General features: G+C 38.0%; 1 protein-coding gene across 1 annotated transcript; it reads right to left on the minus strand.

Moving 5' to 3' along the window:
* Positions 1 to 2,024: 2,024 nt before the first annotated feature.
* Positions 2,025 to 9,217, minus strand: DNTTIP2 (deoxynucleotidyltransferase, terminal, interacting protein 2). Its single transcript, XM_010006633.1, has 6 exons — positions 7,539 to 9,217; positions 6,317 to 6,452; positions 5,515 to 5,610; positions 4,960 to 5,124; positions 3,539 to 3,648; positions 2,025 to 2,118 (listed from the first exon to the last, which is right to left on the minus strand). The coding sequence occupies exons 1-6, from the start codon at positions 9,215 to 9,217 to the stop codon at positions 2,025 to 2,027; spliced, it is 2,280 nt and encodes a 759-aa protein (XP_010004935.1).
* Between the last annotated feature and the right edge of the window lie 798 nt (positions 9,218 to 10,015).

Below are 10,015 nucleotides of genomic sequence, written 5' to 3' on the forward strand. Positions count from 1 at the left end.
CTCCGGAGCGGCTTCCGGACGGGAACGCTGCTGGAAAAGCAGCCCGACTCCCTCCTGGACACTTGGGCCACGACCCACCATACAGCTCTGCACGTTTTGCTTGAAGTTCTTCCCAAGCGACAAAACAAACCCACAAAACGCAGCAGGCAAACCCGAAACATTTAACACTTGCATTAATGCAGTATTTTCTTCCCAACTCACACATACCTACAGATAGATGACGAGCCACTCGAGTATCAGGAATCATAAAAAACCGTGGGTGATAAAATAAAAAACAGTAGCAGCACTAAACAAACCCCCTTGGTTTTGGTCAGGACAATCAATTATAAATTCACCAGATTATTTTACTCAATTTGTAGGTTTGATTATTTTCAGTCCTGCACGTGTGACTACAGGCTCTCTTTCAAACTGTAATAATATTTACTTAAAAGCAATAAAGGCAAAATCCACATAATTGTATACACCATCAGGAACATCCACTGTCCCTGTTCTGCAGCACAGCAACTCACTCAAGAATGCCATCTATCTATAAAATATAGAGCCCTTTACAGAAACATCAAACTTTCTCAGAATTTGCACCTAAATAGCAAAACCAAAACCTCTCCACATTAACCCCATGAAAAGCAACGAAACCAAGTTAAGACAAAACGTCCTCCTCACTCAGTCACTGCCAGCAACCCATTTAAATCCAAATACTGTTTCTACTTCCTGTATTTATTAAGGAGAGCTTCAGAAAATGTGCTTAGTTCCAAGTAAAAAAAACATTGGAAGGCAGAGGCTTTTACATATACACGTTTGCACATTGCAAGCAGTGTTTACATAATTAATACTTTAAACATGCAGAAATTATTAAAGGCTACAGTCCAGAAGAAAGAGAAAATTGTTTTCAAGGAGCAGGGTTCTTCCTAGATGTGAGCACTCAGCTCTCCTGGGATACTGGCTGTGCAATAAATCTACCTTATGTCAATTTCAATCAAATTTAGAGTCCAAAATACCACCTACCTGGGTTTTTATGCAAATTAGTGGTTAAGAAAAGGTGCGCTAACCAGTGCCTTAACTAAAGGCACAAGCTGGGAAACACAACCTACACGTTCCACCCTGCAGCACAGTGAACACAGGCCAGTGCACCTCACCACTTGCTCACAGAACATGGGCACCTGCCACACACACAAACCCTCACAAGTTATGGATCTCACAAAGGGGAACTGAACTGATGCCACCTCTGGTTCTAAAATGGTGGCAGAGGCCTTCCAGACTGTTATTCACCTGAAGAACTACTGCAATCAGCTACCAAACCACTACCTGCACACTACTAGATAATGGACCCCACTGTTAAGTTACTTTCAAAAAGATCTTAAGGCAATTATTAAATTGTAAAAATTGATAAAAAATGCATGTGACTGAGTGTTGAAATTTTATGAAAAAGTAATACATATGTAAATTATTAAACAATATGTAATTTGCATCTTCTTTATTATCGGTTTATATTTTTATACATTATAATATAAATATAAATAGACGTATATATGTATATTTTGAATTCCAGGAATTATCAACCCTATTATGGTTAGTGTTGAAATAAACCCTTCACAACCAAACTATTTCTCAATACCTTCTGTCACAGAATTGGTCAGCAACACCTCTGACCAGCCATAGAAAAATCTGTTCTGGCCTATAATGGATGTCAAGGTGAATAACGTGTAACTTTAAACTGAATTTACTAATTTGTTGATGTAAAGAAGGACACCTGAAAAGACTCCAGTCCACAAAGCTGTAATTTGCGCTTAGATTTTAAATATTTTCATACCATTCTTTAAACATTTTTAAAAATAATTTAAAAGTCTAAATTATTTTAAACTTAGATACCTGATAATTTGATAAAGCTCCCTACCAAATTCCCTAGACCTTAATTTGCATGACCTGCAAATCTGAAAAAAGAAAAAAACACCAAAACACAATCAAAACATTCTGTAAAAAGTTTTATAACAAATAAGTTGTTCCAGCTTGTTATTTCTCTTCAAGTCTTAATTCTGAAATTTCCTCTTCTTCCGATTCCTCTTCCCTGCTGCAAAAGCTGCTTTTTCACTCATGATCTCCTGATACTTCTTTTTATTATATCTGAACAAAATAGATAATTTACTTTTAAGCATAGTAAACAAAAGTTCAGGAAAAAATAACATGGAAAGTACTCTACATATATAATTAGCCAAACTGAATTCTCTTGTATTTTCCCAGTCAGATTTCTTTAATTTTGTACAGTTATGCATAGATGAAGCAAAATCAACACTCACATTAATGATAAATGCAGGTAAATTTGTTTTGGAAATAAATTTAATTGAAGGAACATTAATTTTGGCATAACCAGTGTGCTCTTTGTTGCCTATGTAATCACACTTTGGACAGTCTGCTAAAACCCTGCTACTGCTCATAGTCAGAAAACTCCTCAACACCACTTTATACAAAATATACCCATTTTTATACTGTCTTTTCAGGAAACTCCAGATAATCAACCTTACCTACTCAAGACTGAAAACTGAGATGAGATTTAACACTGAACAATGAAGAGCATACACTTAACAACATGAGTTGCTAGCTCCTCTACTACTGATACGTGCCTATACCAATTACCACAGTGGATCACTGCACACTGAGCTATCATGAGGTTTTTAATTGCAAGACTGACACCTGACAAGCATCTCCACGAATGCTGAAGTATCTGGTCAAAGCCCCATATTACCCACAACATAAATTAACTGATCAAATTTCAAAGACATTGTTAAAAATGGCTTCTAACAATTACCTTATAAATCAGGTCAAGACAGCATATTAGTTAAGAAACAGTTATACTAACTTGCCTTCCCAACATTAATACACATTTACAAGCCTGACATTAACCGTATAATCCCAAATCACGTACTTCTTCCATGAAAACGTCACTATGTGACAAAAGAAGCACAGATTAACATAATGTGATAGCCAATACCAAAATGGATCAACTAAGGCATCTGATCCAGAAATTGTAGGTTAGCAAACATTAATTAATCCAATCATATTCTTCAAGTAAGACTTCTTGAGCAATTTTGGTTCCTATGACAGGTGACAGACTGATATGTTGGAACTACAGTCAGCACTTTTAAATCAATTATGCCAAGAAAAAAATAATCGGTCTGTAAACAACAACAAAAATACACATAAATCACTCATTCAAAGCCCTTGCTTCTGGTATAAGCCTGTGCAGACACTTTAGAAGTGAACCAGAATAGGGCTGATTGTTACACTGACATTATTTTAAATGTGACTACCAAACTGAGTTGGATAAAACCCTTTTGTGAAGCTAAAAGACATGCTGTCTAATTATCCCCTGTTCATTAGATCTCAAAGGCAGGGCTGCTGAAGTGCTAAAACAGACTGTCAAAAAAGTTTTCTTTGAAGTGTAAAAAAATCCCACATAAGCTGAATAAAAACCAAAAAAAGTTACATAGTTAAAATACTCCTCTCTTACATAGAATATCAGAATTGCAAAACTGCTTGTAAATACCTTCTAAACTCAGAATCTGCAAGCAGCTCTTCAACAATTGTTCTCTTCCTTTGTTTCTTAGGGATTCGACTATGGTAAAAGTCTATGGGAGAATCAACCACAGTTCCAACCTAGAAAACAGAAATGAAAATGTTCTCACTGTTGATTATTTTGCCTTTCCCCCCCCCCATCTTCAGCAACAAGTGTAAAAACAGCCACAGAGGTCAGAATGGTATCTTAAGCGTAAAATACCAAAAGAATTAAGCAATGTTTCCTATGCAGAGGCACTTCTTGTCTCATTGCTTAGTGCACAGGGGAGGTCCTGAGCTTTGAAACTGTACTGTTTTCATCACTGGACTGCTGCCTCAACACTTGTATTTATAAAATAAATCAAGTTCTTAACTTTCAAATATTTTCCCCAAGAAGGGAAAGGAAACCTTTATGATCATTGTGGGGGTTTTGCTAGATGGATACACCGCAGTTAATCCAGCTCTAGCAAAAGGGCTTAATCATGGAACACATCACATTTTTTCCAACCAGCACGCTAGCCAGTTCTGACGATTGAGGTTAGTAGTGGAAATACATGCAGTGTTTCATGTAGTGAAAAGAGTCATGTGCAGATTTCATTATGCATATTTCTAGGAACCTCCTAGACTGTGAATGGCTGGCTGTGTGGGCCTTCCAGCAAATATCTGGGTAGTTAAAATCCTCCATGAGGACTAAGGCCTGTAGTTGCCAGGCTGCTTTCAGCAGCCTGTAGAAATCATCATCAACTCTCTTGTCCTGATCAGAAGGTCTGTAATAGATCCCCACAACTGTATCTCTCATGCCAACCTGCCCCTTAATTTGTACCCACAGACTTTCCACTTGCTCCTCCTCTGCCCCTGGACAGAACTCAATAAATCCTAGTTGCTCTCTCACGTAAATAGTAACTCCACCGCATCGCTTCACTGACGTGTCTTTCCTAAAAAGGACATAGCCATCCATGACCACATTCCAGTCATGGGAGCTGTCCCACCATGTCTCTGTAACTGCCACCAGATCATAGCCCTTAGACTGCACACAGACTTCTAACTTCTCCTGTTTATTCTACAAATAAGCTAGCAGGAAAATAAATGTTAATGATTTTCTACACACTTGTTAAAAAAAGGCTAATACTTAAAAAAAAGCAGTGAAAACCTAGTACATTGAGGGGTCAGAAAAAAGATTAAGTCAAATGTTTGTTCAATACTGTAAGATCAACTGCAATTAAAAAAAACCAAACAGGATATACACATATGTAACAGAGAGTTAACCAGTTGTAAACTGCAGCCAAGTGACCAATATGCTTTACTAATTAAGCTATGGAATTAGATCAAGATAGAGGCTACCTACACAATAGCAGGGAATAAAAACAGCTCAAAATTTCAGCAGTACAATGTCACTTTCTGTTGCTTCCTTACCTGGAAGTACTTGGGTAGACCATCTCTGTCATTCTTCTTATAAAAATGCTTGGGATCCAATGCAGCTCTCATCTTCAAAACTTTAAGGTCATTTTTCAGTTCACTAGTGATTTCTGGGGCTTTCATACCAAACCAACCATCACCTGTTGTTTTTTCTCGCTCTGCCTAGGATGCAATACCAAGAATAATAAATTTGCATTCAGCAACAAGGACAGGGTAGAGCAGGGAACCCTCCTCCCCAAAAAAAGACAGATAAAGCATTTACAACATAATTCTGTACCTTCAAAAAGTGTATTTTATAACTTCTATAAGAAGAAGGTCATCAGCACTGTATTTAACAGCAGATTTGTAGGATCTGCACACATTATCCTTCACTTCACTGTCCTAGTGACTAAAAGACTTATGGCTTTTATTATGGCTTTTCACAGGATGGCTCAAGGAAGACATTAAAATTGCAGTTCATCACTCCACTTCCAGTGAGCCCATGTATGCACAGCCCCAGCTTTCTACCTGAGCTGGTTTTGTCATTTGAGGCATTATCTGCTCGTCACTTACTCTGCGCTGTTTCTTTAGCTGGTGAAGTGATTCCCTGAAGGGTGGTACACATTCCTTTTTTTCAAAATCTGGAGTTATGACACTCTTCTGCAACAGCTGTAGATTTAATTTTTTTAATGTTAGACAATCATATCACTGATAAAAATTCTACTCCTTTACCATATTTACAGAACCTTCCAAAGGAATCATGCAGAATCTAAGCAAGAATTACAATACAATTCTTTAGCTTCTCTGACCCACAATGAAGGTCCTAAGGACCTTCAAAACACAGCCCTGATCAGCAACAGAAAGCAGCTAGATAGCTCAGGAAGAAGTGAGATAGCAAATGCTCCAGAATAGAGAGAGTCATCATGGACGAGCCTGAGACAGTCACAGCAAGAGTAACATGATTCGCTTTATCTCAAGGTGTGCTTTTGAAATAAAATTGCTAATTCCATATTAGGGATAGCACAGACCTGTATTTACTGAATTTTAATCTTGCTATGGACTGGATACCTTGTTAGCAGACCTTCAGCTCATGTATTATTAGGCAAAAATACAAGCATAATCAACTTCACGTTACAGGATAATGCTGGAATCTGCACTGCTTTTCAGTTTCTGAAGCATCACATATATTTAAATTCTTGCCATTAAAACCAAATGTAAATACACTTTGGCCAAAATACTTAGGCCAAAAAGAATGGAGGTTCTCAGCAAACCACACAAGAGAGTACTTACTTAAAAAAAAGTAACCCAATCTTATTAAATTAACATCTTTGTATTACTGTAGTCACAAGTAACTGCATAATTGTAAACACACTACCTGGTCCTCCTTCTTCTCCTTCAGTTGCTTCATTATGCTCGATCTAGGCTTTTGCTTTTTTGCATCAAAACTAATATATAAACCTCCAAGCTTCTTGATATTCAAACCAGGGTCTATGCTGCTGGAAAGATGTAAACTAAAAGGGAAATAGTTAATTACTAGAATATTGTAACAAGCATGCAGCTAAATCTTGTACTGTCCTCTGAGAAAGATAAACAGAAACTATAGTTTCCTTAAGTCTTCCCACTTAGGTTCAGATCTGCAATGATTTTAAGCCTCACAATCTAGAGAAAATGTATAATTTAGAGGTGACAGAAGATGATGGGAAAAAAAATCATGCTGTTATGTGAAGTAATACGTTTAATAAAGAATAATACCTGTGGAATCACTTCTACAAATATTTCATATTAATTCTAATGCTAGGATTCTTATCTTAGATATTACTATATTGTCTAAAGCTGAATTAATAATTCGTGTAACCTTGCCAAAGTAACTCGTGACCAGCACCCTCCTGCACATTGAGAAACTTGCTTGCTAAAGAGAAAAACAAAATGACAAAGGGACAAACACATGGGTGATAAAAATAGTAAATTCTCAGTGAAAAGTATGAAGATGCTAGAATTAATCCTAGAATTAAGTCCTGTATAATAGTACTAGAAATAATGTTACTAAATATTTTAAAACTAGTATGTTTCACTTCTTCATTACTTCATTCAAACAACTAAAGGAATGTATCGATAAGAACTGAAAACATAAAAAGTTTGTGTGACTGTTTAGGACTGAAAAGGCATGATTTCATTAAGCACTAGGTAAGGAATTTACTGGACTTTTACTTGGGACCATGTATGTCCAAGCTAAAAGGATGACCAATTAAGAAAACTGTGACGTGAATAAGCAACTAAGTCAGCCTGACCACTTTAACCCAGCTTCACATTTTGTTTTTTAAGCTGAAAACACACAAAGCCTCCAGATGCCTAAATATTTCAGAGTTCTGTCCTGCTATATAAAAAGCAACGACAAAAAAACCCCAACAAACCCAAACCCGTAACTTATGAACTGTAATTATTTTTTATAATCTGTGCAACCCCACTTTCCACATCAGACTTATGTGACAAGACTATTTCTTCAGTTATTCCACATAATTTAGCAGCTAATGTACACATCCTATGCATTTGCTTGAACGAAATGCAGATTCTTCAGCTATTCCCAGAAAAATACTTACATGTCATTCTTATTTTTCAACAAATTATCATCTTCATCTTTGTCATCTTCATCTATCAATTCCTCTTCAGCCTCTTCCAGATCTGAAGATTCTTCAACTTTTTCAGTTCTTTCATGCTTACTTTCAGCATCACTACCTTGGTCCATCTCATCTAGGTAATATTTTTGGCTGGATCTCATGCCAGGCTCAGTATCAATTACAAAAAGCCCTTCAGCATGCAGTGAACTGTTTTTTAAAGATCTGTTGCAGGAAGGAGTCCTCTTATCTGCCTCTTTGTAGCACAGGTTATCTTCAGCTGTATCTATGTCTGCCGCATCACTATTTTCAGATTCATCACTTCCATCTTTGCTCAGAAACAATGCAAGAGAATTGCTTCCAATGCTTGATCGTTCACTGCTGCGGGATACAGATGGAGCATATTCTCCTGTTTGGTCTTCATCACTGCCTACACTTATTTCCAGTATCCTGCATGTACCAGTGCTACCAGTTCCTTGTGCAACAGCTGTGTCCTTTTGTGGGCTGCTCACTGCACTGGATCGCTCATCCTCTCTTAATTTATCAGCCCGGGTAAAAGACTGCTCTGCAGCTGCTGTTTTGCATTCTGTTTTTTTTATTCTTTCATTTGGTGTTATTTGTCCTTTGGATGCTAAAAGTTGTTTGGGAGTCATGCAATCAGTCAAAGAAAGAACCATACACTCTGATTTCCCCTCCTTCACAAGTATTCTCCTGTGTTGTTCTTGTATTTGGCCAAATGCTTCCTCCGAATCATCTACCCCAACTGTCTGTGGTTTTTTTACTACTTTTTTCCCAGGCGATTCAGTGTCATTTCCTTTCATTTTTCTAAGGCTACTGGGTGCCATATCATTCAAAACCTCTTCTTTCACGTCTCCGCTCTGGGTTATGCTGCCAGATTTGGAAGAATATTTGCTTTTAGGTAAATTGGATTCTTTATTATCTTCAGTGACAGAAGAAGTATCTTTTGCATCACAGATGGGTTCTGCAGCAGGTCTAGAATCAGAAATTATTACTGGCTCAGATTTAACAGTATCCTCAATTAAATTATAATTTTCTGAAACAATTATGTTTCTTTTCTCAGTCTGCTTGGTGTTTTCTGCTTGTGATTTCATTTGCATGCTCCTCGTAATTCGCTTCAGAGCGCTGGATGGTTCCATGTAAGAACTCAAACAGCATGACTCTGCATCAGAAATATCTTCTCTCTCAGTTTCATCAGCTGTATCCATTCGCAATTTCTTTTTGCTTCGCATGCTTCTTGTGGTTCTGGTAGGTATCTGGACACCAGAAACAGCAGAAGAACAAGACTCGGCTTCAGAGACATCATCGTCATCCAGAACCTTTGTTGACTTATTTAGAAAAGCTGTCTTGTCATATCTTTTTTTGTCAGGAGAATCTGGTTGATAAGGAACTACAATTTGTCGTCTTCTTGTTACTCGTACAAACAAAGGTGTCTGAAGACCAGACACAGAAGAGCAGTTAGATTCTGTTTCTGACACATCCCCATCAGCTTGTACTGAATGAACAGCTGTTTTCTCATTTCTAGTAATTTGCAACTCTAAGTTATCACTGACATCTGTTTCTGAATGTTCCAGTTCTTCAAACTGAGATTCCTGAATTACCTCTGGCTTATGAACTGATTTAGTTGTTCTTCTAGTCATCCTCATAGACACAGGAGTACTAATTTCAGCAGATGCTATCTACAAAAAGAGTAAAAAACCAAGTGTGCTATTGACAGATAAAAATAACCCCACAAGAAGGATGTTACACAAATCACCAACCATCTTTTTTAAATAAATCTAGTCAAGTTGGCAAAGCATTACATGTCTCTGAATAGCCCCGTCTATGTGGAAGAAAAGTAAATAAACCATCCCTTACTTATCTGTTTGCCTGACTTCCAATCAAGGCAGAAGAAACACATCCATTAAGAAACATAAACAAGCACCTTATGTCTTAATGCTACTAAGTTATGACAAGCTGTCATAAGAGGCAAATCCGCAAGCGATGCTCAGAAACGTTGAAAGATTTGCTCAACTATACAGCACTGAAGCTTAGCAACTGGCAGAATGTGCCCCAAAATGGTTTCCTTAACCAATTTCAGCAGTTTTAGGAGCAGACTGGCTTTACGGCAACCACAACACTAGATATAACCCGCTTCTTTAACATGTTAAATTACCTACAAGACAACCCAAACTTTTGGAAAGAATAACGCTCTGCGACAAGATCTTCCCAAAACACAGAACCATGCCGGATCAACACCAACCATGCAACCTAAACTATCAGTATTCACTCCCTACTGTTTCCTGTCAAAAAGCCACAGAGAAATGCCAAAGGAACCGCAGCGCAAGCGAAAGCCCCACAAGCCCGCACGCAGACCTGTACCTCGCAATGTCCAGGGCCTACCGACCCGCGGCCAGTGCGCGCCCGGCACGGGCGGGCGGCGGGCCCGGCTGCGGCAGCAGCGC

The sequence above is a fragment of the Chaetura pelagica genome, unplaced genomic scaffold (assembly GCF_000747805.2).
Source record: "Chaetura pelagica isolate M959 unplaced genomic scaffold, ChaPel_1.0 scaffold69, whole genome shotgun sequence".
Lineage (NCBI taxonomy): Eukaryota > Metazoa > Chordata > Aves > Apodiformes > Apodidae > Chaetura > Chaetura pelagica.

Bases quoted from the DNA above. Each gene is read 5' to 3' on its own strand.
- DNTTIP2 (XM_010006633.1), bottom strand. From the start codon at position 9,217: ATGAGGATGACTAGAAGAACAACTAAATCAGTTCATAAGCCAGAGGTA. The intron at 6,453-7,538 runs GTAAGTATTTTT...TTTCCCTTTTAG, and splicing joins TTGAAAAATAAGAATGACAT to TTTACATCTTTCCAGCAGCA. The intron at 5,611-6,316 runs GTAGTGTGTTTA...TTAAATCTACAG, and splicing joins AGGAGAAGAAGGAGGACCAG to CTGTTGCAGAAGAGTGTCAT.